The 25,117-nt window shown below is 37.2% G+C and overlaps 3 protein-coding genes across 4 annotated transcripts; 1 reads left to right on the forward strand and 2 right to left on the reverse strand.

Moving 5' to 3' along the window:
* The first annotated feature begins 183 nt into the window (after positions 1 to 183).
* LOC105255445 (G-protein coupled receptor Mth2) lies at positions 184 to 8,036 on the forward strand. 2 transcript variants are annotated; one of them, XM_011264738.3, is made up of 8 exons: positions 184 to 594; positions 1,077 to 1,800; positions 2,434 to 2,657; positions 3,935 to 4,110; positions 4,732 to 4,962; positions 5,321 to 5,581; positions 5,847 to 6,269; positions 6,367 to 8,036. In XM_011264738.3, the coding sequence occupies exons 2-8, from the start codon at positions 1,711 to 1,713 to the stop codon at positions 6,489 to 6,491; spliced, it is 1,530 nt and encodes a 509-aa protein (XP_011263040.1). In that variant the 5' UTR covers positions 184 to 594; positions 1,077 to 1,710; the 3' UTR covers positions 6,492 to 8,036. The 2 variants fall into 2 exon arrangements, with proteins under 2 accessions (XP_011263040.1, XP_019884401.1); XM_020028842.2 differs by having other exon boundaries at positions 5,847 to 8,036.
* On the reverse strand, positions 7,578 to 10,726 carry LOC105255446 (inositol polyphosphate 5-phosphatase K). The gene is made up of 9 exons (XM_011264740.3): positions 10,361 to 10,726; positions 10,123 to 10,245; positions 9,963 to 10,043; positions 9,741 to 9,888; positions 9,505 to 9,680; positions 9,192 to 9,419; positions 8,900 to 9,056; positions 8,649 to 8,826; positions 7,578 to 8,568 (listed from the first exon to the last, which is right to left on the reverse strand). The coding sequence occupies exons 1-9, from the start codon at positions 10,384 to 10,386 to the stop codon at positions 8,369 to 8,371; spliced, it is 1,317 nt and encodes a 438-aa protein (XP_011263042.1). The 5' UTR covers positions 10,387 to 10,726; the 3' UTR covers positions 7,578 to 8,368.
* Positions 10,727 to 11,976: 1,250 nt separating this feature from the next.
* Positions 11,977 to 24,307, reverse strand: LOC105255447 (hypothetical protein). Its single transcript, XM_011264741.3, has 7 exons — positions 23,971 to 24,307; positions 22,345 to 22,868; positions 19,871 to 20,104; positions 18,467 to 18,636; positions 16,715 to 17,115; positions 16,022 to 16,099; positions 11,977 to 12,429 (listed from the first exon to the last, which is right to left on the reverse strand). Exons 2-7 carry the CDS (start codon positions 22,705 to 22,707, stop codon positions 12,287 to 12,289), a joined length of 1,389 nt encoding a protein of 462 aa, XP_011263043.1. The 5' UTR covers positions 22,708 to 22,868; positions 23,971 to 24,307; the 3' UTR covers positions 11,977 to 12,286.
* Positions 24,308 to 25,117: the final 810 nt, after the last annotated feature.

Here is a 25,117-nt window from a genome sequence, read left to right on the forward strand (position 1 = left end):
AATTAGCCAGAGCCTGTCTCAAGGGATGGTCTTTCCGAGAAACGGCGATATTACGCGATCGCTTAGCGAATCAGTCAGAGATCGGAGGAAATATCTTGGACGATTGATAACGCGTGCGCGCGCGGATGCGAAATACTTGGAGTATATCACGTACACACCTGCATACATACATACACGCCGAGCTCAGTCATCGGCACGTTCGTCAGAGTGTGTGCATCGCCACACGAGGCGCGAAAGATCGGCTCTCTCATTCGATAAAGACACGAGCGGATCGCGGTGTCCGTCCAGTCAGTTCTCGGACTTGGATCGGTGAACCTGTCGCGTGGATCCCATCGATCGCTGATCACGCATCGATTTTTGATCGCCTGCCGGTGCGATTGCCTGTTGAAGTGACAGGGAAAAATCTCTCGCGTGGAAAATTTTCATCGATAATAATAAGAAAAATTCCGATCTCGGGAGAAAGTAACGAGTCAGTGAAGAATATCTCAGAGGTGGTCTGCTAAGGATTTAACGCTGAAAGTTGGAGTTCGCTGATTATAAAGTACAAGTGGATCCCTGATAATCCGAAAAAGTCAATCGATCTAGTGCCAAAAAGTAAGTTTGCCTTCACGCATGGTCGATACACGCGGATGCGACGACGTCACTTTCCAAAAGCCGGTCTTGGAGTAGGAAAGATATAATGGAGGATGAGCTAATAACCGGCAACTACACCGCAAGATTACGACAAGGTCCGCTGCTCGTTGTTTTTTACAATCCGTTTCTCGGACAATGAGATAGCGGGAATTGCAGGTCAACGATCTTTCATTATAATCGTACTCGACACGATAATCGATTCTTTCCTCGCCGATTTTGGAAAGTGACGTCTTCGTCGCGTCGATGAGATTCCGCTTGCCTTGATCTGATCCGGATTTCTTCGCAAATAATTATGCAAATGAGACAACGAGGTCGTTCTTTTAAGAGGCTATTTCGTAATAAATGTGATAAAATTTTGCGCGCAATATTGTCTCGCGAAGAAGTCCGACAAACAATTTAATATTATTTTAGTATTCGATAACGTTTTCGTTCTTAACACGTAGGTTTCCCGGACTACGAGGCCAGATAGGGATTTCCAGATGACTTAATAGGCACCCCATGGAATGTGACTGATACAGATGCACTTGTGCGGAGATATCGTTACGAAGAAGAAGAAAAACGCGATAAAAGTGATTTGAGAATCAATTGATATCGCTAATCTCGATTCTATGATTCTGGAGAGCTTTGGATTTATATTTTTCTGACTAATTCAAGGGGCCAACCGACCGAAAGCGGATTCGAATATTTAATTGAAACCGATTAAGCGATTAGTAAGTTGACAGTACACGGAAGACTTATCGACAAGTGCAAGCAGGGTGTGACGAGATAAATGTACAAGAGATTTAATGTGATATCGAGTGACACAAATGAAAACTGAAGAAAGCGCCTGTCTCGTCTAAACGTCACCAAGACGCATATCGCACGATTTAATCTTATATCGTCGGTTCATTAAGAGCAAAATCAAATTGCCATTCTTACTCGTAGAGAGTTCGTTATATGAGAAATTCAAAGTTCAATTTTGTTTACAAAGTGCTCGATAAATAAATCGACATTTAAAAGTTGATATAAATTCCAACTGTGCAAAGACTCGAGGATACATATCATAGACTTCGACGAGACGTAACTGTATTATTCAAGATGAGTCTCATTTACATCTGCGCCCTTTTAGTGTGTCTGTCGACGTCAATCGCGAGTGACGAATCGCCAATTATACACACTATTCCATTGGTAAGCGCAATTTTTGTGATATTCAATAAAGTCATATACATTTATTTGTGTGTCAGAACTTCGTGCCATTTCTATCTGATAGAATTATACTTAGTCTAAGTCGATGCCTAATTTTTGATACCATCCAGATAAGAGTCCAGACATTTGATTCGATCTCTTCCGATCCTTGATACTTTTGTATAAGATTCTTTGATCAAGACATTTCGGGAAAGACGAGGAAATATCTAATACGAAAAAAACATTCATATAAATACATTTTAATTGCAAATCAATGTTTTATTTTACATGATATGTATAATTGTACATTTAATTATCTTTGCTCAACATTTTATGCAAAAACAATTTTATAAAATAATTTTATAAAAACAATTTTATAAGAAATTTGTTATAAAAAAATCTTAAATATTTTTTGTATGACAAAATTTCTTGAATTTTCTCAAACCAGTTTTTACTCATGACTTTGCGCCATCAACAATTTATTTATCATTATTCGCGTCATTATCTCCTTCATTCATATTCATGATGTTACCTAAGCTGTGTTTCCTGAATTTTCGAATGTTAAAATATTCGTCGTTTAAATAATACTTGCAAATGGATGGATTTCAGCGGAATATTTTCAATCTTTGTTTTCAGCAAAACGAGACTGTAGTGCCGGAGGAATACAGAAATCTGCCATTGGTGGGAAAATGTTGCCCCGTAAACGAAGTCCTCGAAAGAAGCGCAAACGAGTCTAAGTGCGTTCCCTCAACGTTATATTTCTCGCCCCTCTTCAGTGAGTTTAATCACACCGGCGTATTGGTGCCGGGAGATGAATCTTCTGAATTCGTCGCTATTGTTGGAAGCCCCTGCGATAAAAAGTACGTATCAAGATATTACACAGAGGATTTATAAATAGCTGAATAATCAGATTTTATGCCGTATTATTTTGTTGAAGTTCAGTCGTTATATAATATAAAATGCGTAGACATCCTACTATCGTTATATCCTTATCAATAGATCGCAACAGTTGGTAATCCTATGATAAGACTCATTTGTGTCGTAATAAAACTTCGATACGAACTTCAATTTATTGATCGCGTGCTAAATTTAGGAAATATAATGAAGAATGATTTTGCGAATTTTACTTCTATATCTTGCGCCTATTACAAGTTACGAATGATAACGCAAAATATAAAATAAATGTTTGTTGAAATAAAGTAAATATATGACTAAAGTCGATAAAGTAAATATATCAGATGTCACGTAAAATGAAAATTTATATAATATCTTTTTTTCAAAGAAAATATATCAAGAAAAATAATATATCGATACTATGCACTGATAACTCTGCATTCTTGATATTGCATTCCTTAGATACTTACGAATTATGAGACATTGAAGGAGCAATTGTGTATCTTATTAAAAGCAATTTATGAGCTGTTAAGGTCAATAGATGCACTCATTCGACTCCATGTGATAGATAACGTAATTCATTTTTCCCCAACAAGAAGAAATTATTTATCGTGTCGTGATAATCGGCGGAGATGAAATCATAAAGTGATATTTAATCTCACCGAATGAAATATAATGCATCGCGTCGCGATTTATTGATAAAGAACAAATATAAAAATAATTAATTTTCATATTTTCGCGCTTGAATGACAATATTTATGGTTTGCGAATAAATCTAAAGAAACATTATAATTTTTTAATGCAAATACAATTCATCTCACAAATCTGTCCACTTTTTGTCGCACGATTAGCAAGATATTGTCATATTCTTGTTATGTATATATGTAACGTGAATTGATTCAATAGCTTGATTTTTGTCAAGTATAAAAAATATATAAGTATATCTCGGAGACGCGAGGTATTGAAGAGCAGCATTCAATATCTCGTGAGAAATAACGCTTTATTTTTTCCATCGCAAACAATATTATTGCAATTTCCGTGATAATCGACTGTGTCTGTACGACAATTATTTCCTTGTGCATAACTCGTTTCTCATGGATTACGAAAACCCGTTTCTCGGAAAATCTCGCATAATATCCTGGTAGCTTTATTTACTTTTGAATATTCAACTTGTACTTGTGCTTGAGACTCTTCAAGTTTGCGCGTATCTGCATCCATGTATTCGAACACGAGGAATTTTCAGGTACATGCTAAAGCCGGAGGAAGACAGCAAGGACAATTTTTACTTACTGTCGAATGGTTCCATCTTTGCGCCTAAAATCGATCATGTGCCACTTATGCTCATGCCCGGTAAGGATTACTGCATGGAAGTTGTGCCCGGAGAAAAACAAAAACTTAGGGCACTCGTTTGTTTCAAAGGTATGCCATTGAACAAAATGAGACATAATAGGAACAGAAAGTTCTCCTAAACTTTTCTTCTATCTCTGCATCTTATACGTATTTATAAGTAACGGTTTGAATACATAGTACGCTCATTAATTTATAAATCTTTTCCAGTATGATAAGGACCACAACCATATATGGTCGAAACGTCGTAGTAATAATAATAATCGTAGTAATAATAATAATAAACAAATAATCGTATTATTATATTATATAATCGTATTAATAATAAATATTAATAATAAATATTATATAATAATAAACAAATTTTCTGGCTAGTTTGGTCGATTACACTTTTTTCAATGATCCTTTGATTATTTGACTAGCGACATTAAGATATTTTATAACTTTTAGTATTTATAAGTATTTCGTGCAAAGATATTTAATCGTTGTTGACAATCTTTTTCGTAAACTTGTTCTGGAATTTTAATCTCTATAGATAATTCTTCACACTTGTAAGTTGCAAATCATTTATCTAGAAAATCTAGTTTATATAAAACGAAATAAAATATCCGAATCATAGATCATTCACTAAATAATTCGTTTAATTTTTTGAAGACTTTTGAAATCGCTTAATGAAACATGTAACAATTGCAGAACCTATCCCGCCTGACAATGGACCGGTTATCATTTACGCTTGCGGACTCTTGATTTCGGTTCCTTTTTTTATTCTGACCATCGCGGCGTACGTAATAACGCCAAAGTTGAAGGACGTTTATGGGAAAGCCCTTTGTCACTATTGCGGCTGCTTGGCGGTAGCCTTCATTACTTTAGCCATTACGCAACTCGCGAGCGCGCGATTGTCGTCTGAGGTCTGCATTAGCATAGGTAAAGTAATTAATTATCCAACATAGAGGAACGTGCGACATTGCTGTTATGAAAATATGTTGTATCATAACATTTATCATTCTTAGTTATAAAAAGAAAACTTGATTCTCGCGATTACTGCTGAACGTTTGATTAAAAATTTAACTTTTCAATTAAATTTACTACAAGAATCTGTTTAAAAATACTACGAAATTGTCATATTTTCTTATAATTTTTTGAACATTGCATTTTTTGAACCATCGCGTTTTTAAGAAATGATATAATTTGATGATATCATAGAATGTTATTCGCTACTCTTCGCTCTTTAAGAACAAATGACAGACGTGCTAATTAAGAGACTGTGTGGTATCGTTTTTAGCATTCGTCATCCAGTTCTCGTTCGTGGCCTGCTTTTTCTGGCTGAACGTGATGTGCATCGAAACGTGGTCATTAGTACATCATCATGTAAACCATCGCACGTACAGAAGGATTCAGCCCAAAACGCTGTTCTTCTATTACTCGATATGGGCCTGGGGTCCATCGACGATTCTCCTTCTCATTTTGATAGGGATGAATTTCGGTCCCATGATACCCATGACTTATGCCAAGCCCACTTTCAGTAGCGTAAGCTGCTTCATGTGTAAGTCCATTTATAGATCTCGCACCTCATCCAACAAGCATCATCCAGTCACACATCAATCAAGCTCTTTGCAAATATATTCTCTTGCAGCAAAATAAATACATGAACACTTGAATAAGATAAACATATGCGATTCGATTATATAATCATTATCTGTGACGGAACAATTTTCATCATCGTAATAAGAATCATAATTCTCATCTTTAATTGATATTCCCGAGAAAGGAAAATTAATCGATATATTAATTATTCGCTTCTTCTGCAGCTAACGTGGAAACCATTCCATACTTTTACATGCCGATTGGGCTTCTTCTGCTGGCGAATATGATCCTCTTCATAATCACATCTATCAAAATCGGCCGTTATCAGCAGGAACTCGCATTGAGATGCTTGGCGAGGAATCAGCATTCCGATCGAGAGGATCAGAGGCTCTTTCGCAGAATCAAACGAACTTTCGTCGTCTGCCTGATGCTCTTCTTTCTGATGGGTCTCAATTGGATAATGGAATTGATCTCTTGGTGGGCTGGCCCCCTGAGCTGGTCAGCCTTCGATCTAGTGAACGCTCTTCAAGGCGTTCTCGTTTTTGGCCTGTTTGTCCTGAGGAAACCCACCAGAGATGTTGTCTGGCATCGAATACAAAAGCTACGGGGAATCCATACCACGGAAACTGTCACGCCAAATATCGGAAGTATGGATTTAGCACTACTGCCTGTGATAAACGGCGATTTGCCTAGACAGACTGTCGTTCCATGATAATTTAGGGAAAAAAATTTATCTTTATCTAGATGTGAAGTGTGAAGCATTTAACGTGCGCGTCGACTATGTCAGCCGTGAACCTGAGGCAATCGATAAACTAATGATGACCCAATGGAAAAAGGAACCCGAATGTATATACAGCTCCGTAGCATGAGATCGAAGTTATTTTAACTTCGATGTATGGCAGCGGACTAAAGTGGACTTTCCCGACCGATGACGTTCATGGAGATATGAAATATCGCCATGTTATTGATAGGATTCTTCAATTTTATTCGTTTGATACCCACCTATGTCGTAAGATTTTCGACGTGCGGAACTTTCGTGAAAGAGATTATTTATATTTAATTTAATCGCGTACATTACGCGGTAAGTAATAGCTCTAGTCTCTTTTTAATTAAATAATATCTAGACTTAGATATATACATATATATATGTTTAGAATTAGAAATATGTATGAAGAAGTATGTAAGAATTAGAAATATGTTGTATTTCTTCTGAAATACAAACGTAAATGCATAGAACATGACTGTGTTGCAGCTGAATTGCAACATTATATGAAACAAATTTGTGCAAATAATGTCTTATATAATATATCTTTGCTCTTCTTACACATATATGTCATGGCTCTTATATGCTGATTATACAACCATGAGAAAACAGATAATAGATGGACAAAAAAATGACCTTACCTGACAAAATGATAAGGATCTCAAATGTACGTGTAATTATAAACATAACTAAAAAATAATCACGTGTTAATTAAGATAAAAATATACATACATACATATATGTGTATATGTGTGATAACTATGTGTTTTATTAGACGTAATATTATTATCATATGATATATATTATTCTATGTGATACTTATGATTTTACAATTCATGCTGCAAATAGATATTTACGTCGTTAATATATCATTTACATCTTTTGTACTTATGCGTTGCATTCCACATCAAATTCGACATAGTACTTTTATTGTATTCCTGATAAATTGCGTTCAAATTCGCATGCAGGACATTCCATTAAATATGGCACGTCAAAACGCATTGCTTATACGTAATTATTAGTTTGTCGTATCAAATTTAGTAGAATGCGGATTTTATAGAATTGAATATGATACTGCATTTTTGCTTCCTTCCATGTAGCTTGCACATTATTTATTATTGCAATTATTAATTTATTGTTATAAATCATACACGTAATCACGGAGCGAAAGGCAAATGAGCTGAGACGAATAAAAAATATTAATATCCTTTATTTGCGTCCCCTTTTTAAAACCACACATAGAATATATATTTACTTATTTAAAAATCATGCCGACGCGGCGCTATAAAAATAAAATAGCATGGGTTTACACGATGGGCAGTAGTAATGAGCCGCCGTAATCCAAATTTCCCACTAGAAATTACTATACTAAGAAAATAATGATCATGATATGCCATATGAACGCACTCGTACACATTGGTTAATCATTTAACGCTGGGGTAATAAGAAAAAATAATATATAACATAATCTTCTCCATTTTCTTTTATGAATTGAAAAAAAATTTCGCGTGCAAAAAAATATGTGGCAGTGCATTCACTGCAAGCTCTAAAGTGTACGATTCTTATGCCGCGACGCACTCTAAGTGGCAAGGCTGAGTGCGAAGACCAGGTACCAAAAGTAATGTACATCCTATGTGTAAAGCATCATAGCATTTTTCGCGATGCTTTGTAAATGTATTTCAATTTACTATATATCGTGTTATAAGCACCTTCTGATTAAAGGCCATATCTCTTCATTTCCTACTTATAGAATAGTGAACCGAGTTCTAAAACATTATCACATTTTCTAGGAAAGATTGTGATTGTTAATAAGATGTAATAAAAAGTCAAGCCAAGAAAATATTTTCTTCCATCTGCGGTAAAAAATTGTACAGATATTTGATTTCTCGACGAAAGAATTGGTGTTCATGTACTTAAATCTTGGTGTGTGTGTGAGTGTGTGTGAGAGAGAAAGAGAGAGATCGATTCTTCACTGTAAAATATTTACGTGGATGATGAAACGCATGGCTCGATTGAATTGCGACAACCCGAAAAACCCAAACTAACACCCAAAATCTCGATAAAATCTCCTCGTTGTGCTACGTAAACCAGACAATACGTTTCCGATGAACGAAGCGCTGTATCATTGAAGAATATTCGTTCCGTGCTTCCGTGAGGTTCATTATAAGTTGACATTGGTTTACCTAAATAGCAGATATTTATTAGAAAACATTGAATAGCTCCAGATATTAGAAAATAGATTATAATGGAATGTAGAACTTACCGCGACTAACATATTCATAAATGACGTAGTCATCTAGACTGGAGAATTCGTTAGGGAAGAGACCTATCCAATCCCCATTACTCGGTGTAAAATCTCTCTGCAGTTTGTACGATATACAATTTTCCTCCACTGTACATTCTTGAAATTCCACAATGTACTCATTCACATTAGGTCTGACCTAAAGATTTTTTCATTCATATTTAGACAATGTAATATGCAAAAGAAACGTACAGAAGATTCTATCTTTTTACCGAGATATCAAATTCCCCAGTTACAGGTTTATGATCAGAGACACTGTAAGTGGGATGACTTTTATAAGTATGCTGTTCTGCCTTAAGTTCTACATCGTTGTACATATCTATTGCATTTACTTTATACAAAATCCTGTCAGTCCAAGAAGGTCTGCGTCTATGTAATAAATAATTAATTATGTAATAAGTAATAAATAATTGTGGGACAAAATTTATTACTTACATATACGTGAAAAATAAATTTATATTTTAAACTAACTGTTTTTTTTCTCTCTAGGTGTGTGCAACTTACTTGAGATCAAATTCCTGAGACTCGAATTCGTATTTATAAGTAGGCGGGAATGTAATAATGCTTTCATTCAACTCCGCAAAAGCTTGGCACTCTCTCATTACCATTTTCAACTGATCTCTTTCGAGAAGCTCTTTGAGTTTTTTCTTCTTCACAAGTAAGTTTATCTCAGCGCCGGTTAAGTCTTCTTCATTAAGTCGAAAGTTCAAATCACCGATCCAAAATATATAACTAACAAAAATACATCATTATTGCTAGTGAAAACATAATTGTTACATAATTCTTTTAAATATATAAAAGAGAAATATATTCATACTCATGATATAATATCTTTGATGTATCTGGAGCAGTGAAAGTATGATCTGTCACTATGGTATTGTAATCTGAGATTCTATCGGCCAGCAAATGATCATGAGGAGTCAAGTGTGTATTTACAACGCATACACTAACTCCATAGGCATTCATTCTTATGCTTACTGCGCCCTTGTTTCCCTAAAACAAAACGACATTGTAAGTAAAACAAAGATTTCTATCGCTATATTGCTCTCTTACCCACATGCCACCAAAACCTGTCCTAGTGTATTGAGCTTCTATTAATTTTAATTGTGTTAAATGCTTCCTTAGACAAAAGGCATTTAAAACAAGACCCTGCAATCGTTGTGAACGTATTTTTATGTAATCATACTTTTTCAGTACATCTCTGCAAAATGTCAAAAAAATTATTTTCCACTTATAGATAATTTACATATTGAATAATATATTGTTTTAATGTACCTAAAGGCTTTAGTCCAAGGATCCTCAAGTAGTATGTAATCCAACACTATATTTTGTGGCTGTGATTTAACTTCTTGAAATCTGGAAGAATACATGCTTCAGAGAGAATACATCAGAACTAAATTAGTTACATCAAGAGAAAAGTATGCTGCGAATATACCCAATAAAGTATATATCTGGCCATAAGTTTGTCTCGCCGCAAGGTGTGATGCCCAAAAGCTGGTGAAGATCCTGATTAGGATCGGGAAACTTTGTAGCCACATTGTATGTGATGAAGTAAATTCTTTACAGCGTAAAAAGAAAATATTACATTGCAATTTAGAACTTGTTTATAAGATGTTGTAACTTATTTACAGGATATGAACTAGTTTACATTTCTGATTGAATTTGACATTTACCTGAGCTGTTTCACCGGATCTGCCATCTCTAGTAGGGAGAATTCAGGCTTGACGAAAAATTTACGTAATTCTTTAGCGAAGGAAATATTTAGCGCGAGTTATATCACGCTGACTCTGCACAGTGCTGAATGACTGCTCATCGTACGTCAGGTTAGAAATGAATGCGGCGTAGTAGTCGAGTGCCCCGAGTATTCTGCGTACCTTTCACCCGGCAATATCTGCCGCGAGGAAACTGCCGTTCAACAAAATACGTCGCGGGCATCTGGACATTCGATCTGATACGTCTCTACTATGATGCCATGTTGTTGACAAGTGTGGAGTGTGGAGGGAAGTCAAACTGCCTCCCCTCCCTCGCCGTTGTTGTTGCGTTCACGTGACGTCAGACTATCTCAGACGCGCTTGTCATTTATGCACGTGTAACAGATCGCACGTGCGATCGATCACGATCGAACGTACAACGATGTAACATACATTAGCACACTTCAAGATTTTGCTTGTCATCGAAAATATCCTTTGAAATTCTTGTGTAAAGAGAGATTCGGTTGCCGCTGATCAGCTGACAATGACAAATCCTTTTACAAATTCATAGTCGATTTGTTTTGATGAATTGGAAGAATTACAGAAATTATTTAATATTTTACAGAATATATAATCGCATCAGCTGATAATGACAGATGCCCCTGCAAATTCGAAATCAATCTCTTTTGACGAAATTTCATGTTTGGAACAATATTATAAAACTGCAATGTTTAATATATAGAATAATAACCGCATCAGCTGATAATGACAGATGCTCCTGTAAATTCGAAATCAATCTCTTTTGATGAAATTTCATGCTTGGAAGAATTACAGAACGGTGTTTAATATTTTACAGTATACATAATCGCATCAGCTGATAATGACAGATGCCCTTGCAAATTCGAAATCAATCTCTTTTGACGAAATTTCATGCTTGGAAAAATTACAGAATTGTGTTTAATATTTTATAGTATACATAGGGTGTTTTCCAGCTAGCGACACAGAGGACACAGTGTAACACAGTGAATCATTTCATCCTTGTTTACATTCGACAACCAACAAGGATGAAGTGATACACTGTGTCCTCTGTGTCGCTATCTGGAAAACGCCCATAATCGCATCAGCTGATAATGACAGATGCCCCTGCAAATTCGAAATCAATCCCTTTTGACGAAATTTCATGCTTGGAAGAATTACAGAACGGTGTTTAATATTTTACAGTATACATAATCGCATCAGCTGATAATGACAGATAACCCTGCAAATTCGAAATCAATCTCTTTTGACGAAATTTCATGTTTGGAACAATATTATAAAACTGCAATGTTTAATATACAGAATAATTTAATCGCATCAGCTGATAATGACAGATTCTCTTGCAAATTCAAAGTCGATTTTTTAAAATAAAGTTTCATTTTCTTAGAATAATTACAAAACTATTTACAAAATATGTATTACAAAATATTTGATAATATTGAGGTTTCATTTTTAATTAATTAGATTAGGATATTGAAAAAATTGCATATTTTTTCCAAGCATGTCGTAATCTGAAAACATTAATGATAGAGGAAATAGGTAAACCATGTATAAAAAATGTATCATACGTTTATTACATTAATCTGGAAATAACTTTCAGCTTTTTGAGATGATCAATGATTCACAAAGTTAGATTCATTAATTATTCACGATGAATCGCATATGTTCATTCTCGCGATAGTCATCTGTGTTATAAAACTTTCATAATAGGTATTTATCGCTTCTTCTCTTTCTCTCTTGAGGCACTCAAGTTGAATAATGGTATATATTGTAATGAATTATTTACAGAGCAATGAGAAAATAATTGTTCATCGCATCGCAATCTACAAAAAACGAGACTTATTATCATCATCGACAATAAGAGTCGTCTTATCAATACATCATTCCGGGATGAGCCGCCCTCTGAAAGAACACATTGGGATTGGCCGACAAGGTCGTGTAGAGATTTCCGGCATCCTCCGGCCTCAAGTACATACCGGGTGGCAAAACGAACGTCTCCATCGGTCCATGTACATCTGCAAGCAGCATAGATATTCGTGTGTGAAATAAATATTTCATAAAAAGGAAATTGAAATTGATCAGACATCTGGAACAAACCGCCCATCGACCTGATTCACGTTCCCCGGAAATGAATTATTAAACAGTATCGGATCAGAGGAGCGCGTATCCGGTCGTAACTTTATTTAAAACGTGCGCGTGACTATTTTCCATTCTCGATAATAAATTATAATATCGATAGACGGACAAGATATCCCGTCCATCGAAATCGCGTCGTGCAAAACCAGGACGAAGCCCGGTTATGCCGCTCACTCTAAACGCGACTGTAATTTAAATCGGCGTAAAGTAGGTCTCTCGGCTCTCGCAGCTGTCGTTACAAGATGATTACGCGAGCTCATTCGACTAGAGTAGATCGGTAATTAAATTCGGCTTTCGAGACGCACGTGATGATTTCTTTCGACATAGTAATCGAGATCTTCCCTCGGAGAAACGAGTCGCGAGTGTAAATTCACGCCTCTCTTTTTCAATTATCTTTTTAATTTACTTTTCTTTTCTCTTAATAATCCTTGGTCAATATTATCACTTTCTTATACACGTTCACTTGTAGCGTCCGTTGCATGCGCTACGAACTGATGACAATGTAAAGGAAACCACTTGTCAGCGGGATGTCGTGCCTCGCGTAACAAGCGAGCTGTTCTCGAACCCGAGGAGGCTAGCGACCTTTGCATCGTAATACCTTGCGTATTTCACGCCTTGCACGTAATAATGAGCTTTACCGTAAAGAAACTTGTCATCAGAACGGGTGAAATATATATATGTATGTCGAGCGAGATATACCTGAGAAATGTTTCGCACTCAAGGGGAATCGGAACACGCGTTAACGAGTTCCTACGCGAAAGTTTGCGGTGATTTCTCGAGGAGATGCTTTAGCGAATTTCGCGTACGCGTGTCTTTAACGTAAAATGCGTAAAATCGCGTGGGTGAAAGTCATTCGGTTATGATTTACGAGCCATCGTGTATGTTCTAGAAAGGATCTCTCGTACACTAAGAAAAAAAATCTGATTACATTAATTAGAATTCTGATAGATTCAACCAGTATGTCTGTTGGAAAATGGACGAACCAGAATTCTTGTAGGAATTACCAGATGAATCTGATTAATTTCTTCCTGTTAAATTTACCAAATTTTCTGGTTAATAATACTAAACTCGCCAGCACCAAGTCGTCTAAAATTTTTTCCATCTAATCTCAAAAGTCTGTTTAATATTGTGAATTCCAACAAGATTATTGGATAAATTCAATCCAGATTATTGAATAAATTATTTTAAATTTAGTTTGTTGAAAATTAAACTGATAAACAGTGCACTGAGAAAAAATCTGATTGCATAAATTAGAATTCTGGTAGATTCAACCAGTATGTCTGTTGAAAAATGGATGAACCAGAATTCTTGTAGGAATTACCAGATAAATCTGATTAATTTCTTCCTGTTAAATTTATCAAATTTTCTGGTTAATAATATTAAACTCGCCAGCACCAAGTCGTCTAAAATTTTTTCCATCTAATCTCAAAAGTCTGTTTAATATTGTGAATTCCAACAAGAAGATTGGATAAATTCAATCCAGATTATTGAATAAATTATTTTAAATTCAGTTTGTTAAAAATTAAACTGATAAACAGTGATGCAAGAAGAGGATGCAGCTCAAACACCCACAATCAGAGAGCTGGCGTCCTCTTTCTGGCACTACTGCTCGTAAGAGAAAAAAAAATACTTTGGATTTAACGTTAATACTAGTTCTTTATATACATTTCATGTCAAATATTGAATACGAGTTAAGTTAAGAGTGGCAAGCAAAGAAATTAATGTAACAAGAAATTTTATAGATCCAACCAGAAAATACTAACCAAATCCTTATAGTAAAATCTATTAAACGTTCTGGTTATAAAAAATCGAGTCTTATCACGATAACTAGAAATTCTTGTTTGATTTAACCAAAATGCCTTCAAGCATATACGTCTTGTTGGTATAATCAAACGATTTTTCGCAGTGTGTCGACTAGATCCACGCGTACATTAAGTAGAGCGAGAAATATGTTTCCACGAGTCTAACATCTCCCTTTTATTTTTATATATTTTTTGATCTTATTTAACGCGTTGAGTAACGAACGAACGTAACGCCACGACCTGGTTACAATGACACGTTCCCTTCGAATAGAGTTGAATAGGATCTAGAAATCTTGTTTATGTACGCGCGCGCTTTTCCATTATGCGTCTCTAGAAAGTGTGAAACTCCCGCTTACAATAGTTCTCTCTAAAAGAAAATGTATCTCGAATCTCGATTCTCGGGCATGAGAAGAAGGCCCATCTTTGTCACCGAGTTGAATCTCGTTTCACGAGAGCACGAGGCTCCAATCTCTCTTTCTCTTTAACGGGATTTGTGTTCTCCCTTTCCTCTTTCTTTTCCAACATCGTGCGTGTAACTATGTTGACCTCCGCCTCGGACTTTCTCCCTCTTCGTCTCTTTCTATTTCCTCTCTTTCGTTCGCACCTCGAGGTGAAGGTCGCCGAGGGCGTCAGCGTGACGGAGGAAAAGTTTCGGGCCAGAAAATCCACGGACAGGACAGGAAGCGTCGAGATTTTACAAACGATGCGCGTGCTTCGCACGAGACGTTCTGTCCTCGAGCGAGTGTAAAATATTTAATCATACTTTTTTAGCTAGAAAAATCCTAAAACTTTAATACGGGATGATCTGTATACATCTAGCAATATTTCGGTATCAGATCCCACGATATCGTGTGATATGAATCAAAACTAGCAAGAATCGATTAGTAAAATATCCCAAAGAATCAAACTTTGCCAATATATTCTATGATCAATAAAGGAAATGTTATATTATACAAGCATAGATCGTTTTATTATTATATCAAAAGAGGATTCAATTTGCTTCATTTTAAAAATCATTCTTCGTCCTTTTTAACTTTAAATGCCAATACAAATTTGAGAAATTGAATTTAAGACTGTACGAATTTTATGTCCATCTGACTTTAACTCAATAAATCCCAAGCTAATCTTCTCGATGAATTCTTGCTCCGAAAATTGACTCTTGTAAGATACACTTTCGCTTTCACAATTCGTCACAGGTAAAAATCAAGCTAATAGACTAAACAGACTAAATATAAAAACGATTTTACTTATTCTTTTCTATATCGTTATATATTTCATATCAAGAGTGTAATATTTATATTATAATTTTCTAATGAAGCCCTTTTGAAGTAATGTAACATTTTTTTCTTTTTTTTAAGAGAAATATTGGCAAAATTTCTTTCCAAAAATTTGAGAAAATGTTTATGTATTATACTATAATTTTATATCAACTTTTATATTAAAATCTGTCATATATACATGACGTTTCGATCGGAATAAATCGATACGCTTTTGTCGGAACCTGTTCCTTGCGTGACACGAAGGACATCGACGACGTAACCGTCGCAAAAAAAAAATGCAAGTACCTACAGCGGGGTCGTCATACGACGACACACAGGGCAGTTTTGCATACGGCACGTAATAATAATCGGCCTCAGCTGATTTCTGAAAATAAATAATGACGGCTTACCGTCCGAGTATATAGGACTTCCTCCGTGCCTGCAGGCGCTGCATCCGGGTATCCCGGACGAGACCAGTGCGACTCGATCTGTAATTAGAAGTTTCCACGTTATGGTAATCTCGGGGGGAGCGCGATTACGCGAATTACGCTACTGTAACCGTTCATTTTAGAGCACGTCGTTTTAACCGATTGCAACCGGTCCATCGATTTCAGTTTACCAGTTTGTATGCGATTACGATTTAAGACGATTCTTCTAACCAGAGTTAACTGTTACCGTTTGCAACTCATCGTCAAGTAACATGCGATTATAGGGGTAATTATTGTAATCAAGTATCACCTCGATCGCGAGAATTGTTGCTCCAGTTTTAAACGCAAAACATGCGTCCTGTTTATTCACTTTCTCGTTTATTCCTTTATTCCCGTTCACACGCTGCCAATTTCGTCGATCTTGACCGCATTTCCATTATTCGGCGCGATTACCTTATTCGCCCGTTTAACGATACCTGAAGATCTTTCTCGCGGTATCGAGCAAACGAATCGGAACGACGGTCGCTGATAGTTTCGAGAAATATAATCGCACGGTGCGTGCACAGTAAGAGAAACTTGGGTTCAGTAAAAAAGAGAGAGAAGCATCGTTAAGGTATCTGTTAAAGCGCCTCCTCTTCGACCTATTTTTTACAAACAATTTCCCTTTTCTTTTACCAGCACTATGATAATGCAGCTTCCTCTTCAAAGACGCCTCCGCGGGCTTGAAGTGGAAGAAGGAGGGCGAGTAGCCGCTGCCGGGAAGCGAGCTGAGGGCATCGTCACGATCGCGAATGACAGCGGCAGGACCCTCGCGACCTAGAGCGGCCAGTTGGCGTCCCTTCGGCAGGAACATCGTGAGGAAGACGAAGAGCGACGTGGCCAGGAGGCCGTAAGCCAGCCAGGCCTCTCGATCGTCCTCGCTGCCGGCAGCGAGCGAACCGATCGCGCTGGAGACCCAAATCGGTAGCGAGAGGCCAACCGCCAGACCGATGAAAGCCGCTTCTCGATTATTGTCCCGAACACCGCGTGCCCGGACAGCCAGGCAAGCTACTGCCACCAGGAGTGCTCCGGGATACCTGGAATTTAGCAACAACTGTGGAAAGGACGAATCTCGTTTAATTAAAATGTGAATGTATAAAGATCATTTATACACTGAGAAAAAAATCATGCATTAATTAGAATTCTGGTAGATTCAATCAGTATGTCTGTTGGAAAATGGACGAACCAGAATTCTTGTGGGAATTACCACATAGAGAAAAATATCATTTTACTGCCAAGAAAAGCGATTACTCAGTTTATTTTTCTTTTTTTAAGTAATAGTTTTCTTCAACAAAGAACATATTCTTGATAATAATCTTCAAATATACTTATCACAAGTGTTAGAAAATTTCATTATCATGTACTCAAAGGAAGAATTTATTTTCTCTTCAAGAATATTGTAAAGTTGTATCAAAGAAAAATCAAACATGCTTTACGTCAACTTTTGTAGTAAGCAAACCAAATTTTTGTTTTAATTTAATATTCTTGACTAAAATACTGCATTTACTAAAATTCAGAATATATGCAATTAAATTTAATACTTGTGATAAACTTATGATATATTTGCGGTTATACAAACTTATGATATATTTCAAATCAATAATATTTACCCGAATACAGAATACATTTTTCTCTGCAGATGAATCTGATTAATTTCTTCCTGTTAAATTTACCAAATTTTCTGATTAATAATACTAAACTCGCATCAAGTCGTCTAAAATTTTTTCCATCTAATCTCAAAAGTCTGTTTAATATTCTGAATTCCAACAAGATTATTGGATAAATTCAATCAAGATTATTAAATAAATTATTTTAAGTTGAGTTTGTTAGATATTAAACTGATAAACAGTGATGCAAGAAGAGGATGCATCTCAAACACACACAATTTAGAGAGCTAGCGTCTTCTTTCTGGCACTACTGCTCGTAAGAGAAAAAAATATACTTTGGATTTAATGTTAATACTAGTTTTTTATATACATTTCATGGCAAATATTGAATACGAGTAAAGTTAAGAGTGGCAAGCAAAGAAATTAATGCAACAAGAAATTTAGACCCAACCAGAAAATACTAACCAAATCCTTGTAGTAAAATCTATTAAACGTTCTTACAAAGGTTAGTTATAAAAAATCGAGTCTTATCATGATAACAAGAAATTCTTGTTTGATTGAACCAAAATGCCTTCAATCATATACATCTTGCTGGTACAATCAAACGATTTTTCTCAGTGTAGTTATGAAGGCAATTTGGAAAAAAAATGAATAAAAATGTATTGATTAGAGAAAGATGATCAGAGTGTGATGTAATTAATTAAGAGAAACTTGATGGAATGAATATAATCGATTTAATTCGCGCATTCATGTCGAGAAAGGTTAATTCGCAAAGGTTTACCCGAGGGAAGCCACTATCTGTCCGAGTGGAGTCTTGCAGGAGGTGGACGCTGGCGAGCTTTGGCCCGCTTGCTGCTGTTGCTGCACCTGGATCACCGCAGGTGGTTCGCCGTAAAACCATTGCCCGACAATGGCCACCTGCACCAACACTGCAAACGCCAGCACCAGCGCCTGCAGCAGCAGAACCGGGACAAGAAAAAGCTTCTTCGTGTATACGATTACTTCCTTTCTACGAGATTCACGCGGCCGTCCACCCCGCGTCGATCGGCGCTTTAATTAAAGGTGAACGTCCGACGGTGACATCCGGCCGGCGTGCGTTCTTTTAACGCATACGTGGAATAGAACGGTTTTTAACCAAGTAACGTGGATAAAGGGGCACAAAACACGTGAAACTAAGCTTATTTTCCTACGTTGTATACCACTTTATCCTCTTAAAAACACGAAAAGATGGAAGTATAACGTGTAATTACATCTCCGACTGAAAATTTCTCGATTCTCGCTAATTAAATTCCTATTAATGTCACTCGCGTGTGTCAAGCACTTTCGTCTAACTAAACATGTAAATGATAATAGTGTTCTTAATTACACGAGTATAATTACATCTCGCTTGTTAGTGGACGGGTCGTTTCTACTTCGCGCGTTTTTAACGTGCTAAAAAAAGAAAAAAAAAAGATTCTTCTCCGATCGCAAATGACTCATCGTCGTGTCGCGATAGGCTGGGGCACGTCGAACGTGAAAAATGAATGTTCCTCCGGAAGGAGGCCTCCGCAGGGCGAGCAGTGCCACGCCTGTCATTCAGCATGTGCGCCAACACGAACGCCGCGATAATTACGTTCGCGGTTTTTCGCTCACGTGTAATTAATCGTCGTACGGCGCGATGACGCAACGCTGGGTAAGAAGAGTAAAACGGAAGAGGAGGAAAGAACGTTTGAGGCCCGCTCGCGATATACAAATGACCATGCAAGATGAACATCCGGAGGTGGTAAGATCGACGGAATTGTCGGTGTTAAAAGAGACAGGTGAAATCACGTCACTTTTTTCATGTTTATTTCGATGCCTACTTTCGATTAATCATCCAAGATCTTATCCACGTTCATCTTCACTAAGCATCCTGAAATTATCTCGTTACTTTTTTAATTAATGTGGGGATTTCTTTTTATATTACATGTGCGCGCGTGTGTTTTCCGCTGATAAGTTTTCAATATTCTATTAAAGTGGTGATCTAAATATTAAACGGACGTAAAATCAGCTCACAGGATGTGCCAGAATATTTTCTGTTGTATATATTTACGTCTAAAAGACTATGATAGTCTCGAAATAAAAATTCACAGGTAGATCAATAAATTGATTTATGATTCTAGAGCCTACTGTGATGTGATAGATCATTCGTATCGAGGGGGCTTACCTGATAAGGCGCCGGCAGATAGACACCGCTGTTCAACGAGAGCAGGAAGACGCATTTCACCAGCAGGGCGGCGAACACGAGGGCGGCGGGTAGACCCACCAACCGGAATGCGGCGCAAGACAGCGGATTTTGGCTGAGGGAAGCTGCAGCCGAAAGGCCCGCCAAGAGAAAGAGGCCCAGAAGTAGCGTCTGGCCCAGAAATAAATGTCGTCTGTTGGGCGCCGTTGTTCTGGCCTGAAACATGAGGTAAATGCCATCAATATTCAAAATTCCAAATTTATTTTAATAATGTAAACATATTTTGAAACTCGGGCGATTTGGTGTTTTATGATTAAGTAAGTCGGAAACGCGAGAATACTTTTAATAGTGATCTTCATATCGCGCTTTTCTCTTCGAAGATTGAGAAATGATATGCAAAACACTGTGAATAGCTTGCATATTTAATTAAATTCTGAAGCAAACTTGTGTCAATTTTTCCAATTTAAATAATGCAATTTGTTCCTCATTTATTAAATTCATAAAATATTTAAAAGATTCTACATTTTTTTACATGAAAAGAAAACAAACATTAAATTTCTATAGCTTGTATATACGAGATGCAATTATATATTTTTTAAAAATGTTTCGCAAAAGTCACTGTGCCTTGATTATCAATTAAATTTTAATTATCGATTTAATTATTTTTTCTTAAATGCATATATTTTTGAACCGGAAAATTCCATAATTCTTACATTAATCGATTTGATAGTCATTTCAATAGGGCCTCTCTGCTGCGACCTATCCCGAAAATCGTTCAATAGAATGTATTAGAGGGTGCAACCGGAAGAACCAGTCGAACGCGGATGCTAACTAAAATTTAGACCCCAGCGAAATTCCATATTGACGCTGTTTACTGGAGCTTAACAAACGAAAACGACCGATAGTGGGTCGGCGCGAGATCGACGAGCTCTATTAATCCCGCGATCGCGGCCGCAACCGTTCAAGCGATAAAAGCACAGCCACCGTTTCCATTTCATTCACAGAGAAACAGGAACAGCTGTTCTCTCTTCAGTAAAATTTTTTTTCTCAAATTCATATTTTCGTTCGTTCGATGAAAAAGAGTGAAACTAATTATAAGGTAATGAACTGTATTTATTATTCTCCATAATAGAACTTTTTCTGAAATTAATTATGAATTTAGAGAATAAATAGTAAAAGTAACAATCGCACGAAAGCGTTACATAATGGGCATTTATTAGTATCAATTAAATAAAATGGAAATAAAATAGATTGCAAGGTAAAATGATGCGGTCAGGATGTAATAAACGAAGATAATAAAAAAAACAATTATACGAAATAAAAATCAATAGATATTCTCCCTTTTATCGAATATGCAAGTACTTTAAACAAAAAGGAGAATAATAAAAATTTGTGAGAAAACGAAGGTGGAAAATTCAAATGTATTAGATTGAAATGAAAGTTTAGGTAGATAAATTCGAGATAATCTACGAAATGATTAAGATCAAGCTCGATATCGCGAATCATCATTTGCGAGGCGGTAATTATAAAGATACCTAATACATGGAAAATTACATCGTTCCGGTGAATAAAAATCCTGCACTGATTGTGAGAAAAATCGTTTGATTGTACCAACAAGACGTATATGATTGAAGGCATTTTGGTTCAATCAAACAAGAATTTCTAGTTATTATAAGACTCGATTTTTTATAACTAGAACGTTTAATAGATTTTATAAGGATTCCTATAAGGATTTGATTAGTATTTTCTGGTTGGATCTATAAAATTTCTTGTTACATTAATTTTTTTGCTTGCCACTCTTAACTTAATTCGTATTCAATATTTACGATGAAATGTATATAAAGAACTAGTATTAACACTAAATCCAAAGTATATTTTTTTCCTCTTACAAGCAATAGTGCCAGAAAGAAGACGTTAGCTGTCTGATTGTGTGTGCTTGAGTTGCATCCTCTTCTTGCATCACTGTTTATCAGTTTAATTTCTAACAAACTGAATTTAAAATAATTTATTCAATAATTTATTCAATAATTTATTCAATAATTTATTCAATAATTTATTCAATAATTTATTCAATAATTTATTCAATAATTTATTCAATAATTTATTCAATAATCTTGATTGAATTTATGCAATAATCGTGTTGGAATTCAGAATATTAAACAGACTTGTGAGATTAGATGGAAAAAATTTTAGACGACTTGGTGCTGGCGAGTTTAGTATTATTATCCAGAAAATTTGATAAATTTAACAGGAAGAAAATTAATCAGATTCATCTGGTAATTCCTACAAGAATTTTGGTTCATCATTTTCCAACAGACATACCGGTTGAATCTACCAGAATTTAATTAATGCAACCAAATTTTTTTTTTCAGTGCGCCAATTCACGGTTCATTAGAAATTCATTTCGAAAAACAGAAGCATCAACGTCCTTACATGGTGAAGGGAAAAGGACCCACCTTGAACAACACAAAGACCTCGAAACTGGCCATGAGGAGCATCGCCGCGGCGCTCAACGCGGCGAGCGGCAGTGCCCAGGGTCGTTGCTTCAGCAGGGACTTCGGGGTCGGTCGTACCTCCACCTCCTGGCCCTTCTTGACTCCTGGCGAGGGTGATCTGAAGACGGTGATGGTCCGATTGGGCGCAGGCACGCTGATGACGCTCGCCACGCTCGCCAGGCCATGTTGCCCGATCTCGGACGGCACCAGGAAGAACTCCGTCGAGAGCTCGTAGTCCCGGGAACGTGGGGTTCGCGCCGTCGTCGGGCCCGGCCAGCTGGCCGTGATTGTGGCCCACGACAGGATGATCGGGCCCAGCCTCATCGGCGGTTGTCTCTGGTCCCTCGCGTGGATTCGTGCGTGTCCGCTCGCGCGCGTGTACGTCGTGTAATTTTGATCGTCGTCACCGGGATATCATGCACCGTCTCCTGCGTGCGCGCATCCTTGCAGTCACGCATCCACGAACTAGAGTTTACCGGTTGCGTCTGAAATCATGCTCGTAATTAAACGACATGCGAGGCTGATCAACCCTTTGGAACCGTCCATTTTATTCCTTACGTGAACAGTGTCTTATGGAGCATCCGTCTCCGCAAGCAAATAAGATTTTTTTTATTAAAGATTGAAGGGAACGAAGAGAACAAGTATCCATCCATATGCAACAGTATAAAATCTAATCCGTTGCTCAACATTTAGGAAAAGCATCTCCGGCTTTATCGGGGGAGGGAAATTCTCATTAACCCAGGAATGCTGAATCGCATTAATGGTTTACGATCTCTTTCCTCTGCTCTCGCGTGTCAAGTTCGCTCGTGTGGTCCGCTTATGTGTGTATATTAGCTTAGGCCTTTCGAATATTTTCAATCATATCAGCTCAACGCACATCGGGGCTATCGACAAAAAATTTCCTTAACCTGACGAGACTCGAGATAACCGCGCTCTTCGCCTTCATGCAATTTATTAGAGGTGTTCCGGGTCTTTCAGTCGCCCGCGAAAACCGTATACGTAATATCCCGATCAGGTCACGACCGAAGGAAGCGGGAACGGGAGGAGAAAGATCGATGGATCGTCGTGTTAATGATCAATTAAGCCTTCTCGTGACTTACGCCCGCTAGGAGGTAGGCAGGTACGAGCGATCTATATGCGCTAACGCCGTTAATTGCAACATCGTTAATTACGAGCTTGCTCAATTGCGCTCGGAAATTGTTTAATAACGCGTACGCGGCGTGTACGCATTAGTCGCGGATGCGGACTATCTATACTTATCTCCGGGGCCCGGGTATGACCGATTCGAGGGGGGAGTTCGCCTGGTCTAACGCCATTAATTATTACGAACAGGGTCAGCCGTAAGTAGAGTGAAGCACGGACGGAGTAAGACACGACGAAGAAGCGCAAAGATGATCAGATAACGCGCGCGCTCTTCAACTTTACGTCAAAACAGAAGCGGAGGATCGATCGCAAGTTTTGATCCCTGAAATCTTTCTTTCAGCTTCGTTAAAGACATTAGTAAAGTTAATCACGATTGGCACTAATTACACTGCCTATTTTGAAGGATATTAATAAAAAGAGGTCCTTAATGAAGGGAATTCTTACAAGTTCTTCAGCATCGAGCTTTTCTCTCGTGGATCCACCGAATTATTTGGACTCATTCCTTCCGACCCGGTCTATCCCGGATTCGTTATCCAGTTACCAGACTCCTCGTTTGTCCTTTTACGATGTTTTTTTTTTCTTCAAGATCCAGGATTACGGGGGCTACATGCGCGACGCGGATAGATGAGTTCCTCTGTCTCTTTGGAAACTTTAGTCGACGAGTTGGAGGACGATGACCGCGTGATCGGCCGTTTTCGAGCGAAGCGCACGTCGTGAACGCTGCGCTCTTACTGAGCTCGACGCGCTGGTATTCGCGATGGCCAAACCGAAAGCGGACTGGAGTCAGTTCCGTTCCGGAGGTGAGGCCTATCCGTTACAGAGAAGTCGGGGAGATGGTGATGACGATGCAGAGGCGGCGGCGGTGGCGAGGAGCAGGCACGGATACTGAAGAGAAATTATTTCTCGGACGACGTATGATCTCTATTCGTCGATTAAATCGGATATCGATTTGCGTATAGGAGAAGAATATTCCCATACTGAGAAAAAAAATCTGATTGCATTAATTAGAATTCTGGTAGATTCAACCAGTATGTTTGTTGGAAGATGGACGGACTAGAATTCTTGTAGGAATTACCAGGTGAATCTGATTAATTTCTTCCTGTTAAATTTACCAAATTTTCTGGTTAATAATACTAAACTCGCCAGCATCAAGTCATCTCAAATTTTTTCCATCTAATCTCAAGTCTGCTTAATATTCTGAATTCCAACAAGGTTATTGCATAAATTCAATCAAGATTATTGAATAAATTATTTTAAATTCAGTTTGTTAGAAATTAAATTGATAAACAGTGCACTGAGAAAAAAATCTGGTTGCATTAATTAGAATTCTGGTAGATTCAACCAGTATGTTTGTTGGAAGATGGATGGACCAGAATTCTTGTAGGAATTACCAGATGAATCTGATTAATTTCTTCCTGTTAAATTTATCCAATTTTCTGGTTAATAATACTAAACTCGCCAACACCAAGTCGTCTAAAATTGTTTCCATCTAATCTCAAAAGTCTGTTTAATATTCTGAATTCCAACACGATTATTGGATAAATTCAATCCAGATTATTGAATAAATTATTTTAAGTTCAGTTTGTTAGAA

The sequence above is a fragment of the Camponotus floridanus genome, unplaced genomic scaffold, assembly GCF_003227725.1.
Source record: "Camponotus floridanus strain SB8 unplaced genomic scaffold, Cflo_v7.5 scaffold8, whole genome shotgun sequence".
In the NCBI taxonomy this organism is placed as follows: domain Eukaryota; kingdom Metazoa; phylum Arthropoda; class Insecta; order Hymenoptera; family Formicidae; genus Camponotus; species Camponotus floridanus.

Bases quoted from the DNA above. Each gene is read 5' to 3' on its own strand.
- LOC105255445 (XM_011264738.3), top strand. From the start codon at position 1,711: ATGAGTCTCATTTACATCTGCGCCCTTTTAGTGTGTCTGTCGACGTCA. The intron at 2,658-3,934 runs GTACGTATCAAG...AGGAATTTTCAG, and splicing joins GGAAGCCCCTGCGATAAAAA to GTACATGCTAAAGCCGGAGG. The intron at 6,270-6,366 runs GTATGGATTTAG...ATCTTTATCTAG, and splicing joins TGTCACGCCAAATATCGGAA to ATGTGAAGTGTGAAGCATTT.
- LOC105255446 (XM_011264740.3), bottom strand. From the start codon at position 10,386: ATGGCAGATCCGGTGAAACAGCTCAG. The intron at 10,246-10,360 runs GTAAATGTCAAA...TACGCTGTAAAG, and splicing joins GATCCGGTGAAACAGCTCAG to AATTTACTTCATCACATACA. The intron at 9,889-9,962 runs GTACATTAAAAC...GACATTTTGCAG, and splicing joins CCTTGGACTAAAGCCTTTAG to AGATGTACTGAAAAAGTATG.
- LOC105255447 (XM_011264741.3), bottom strand. From the start codon at position 22,707: ATGAGGCTGGGCCCGATCATCCTGTCGTGGGCCACAATCACGGCCAGC. The intron at 20,105-22,344 runs GTGGGTCCTTTT...CTCATGTTTCAG, and splicing joins AGGTCTTTGTGTTGTTCAAG to GCCAGAACAACGGCGCCCAA. The intron at 12,430-16,021 runs GTAAGCCGTCAT...TGCTGCTTGCAG, and splicing joins AAGTCCTATATACTCGGACG to ATGTACATGGACCGATGGAG.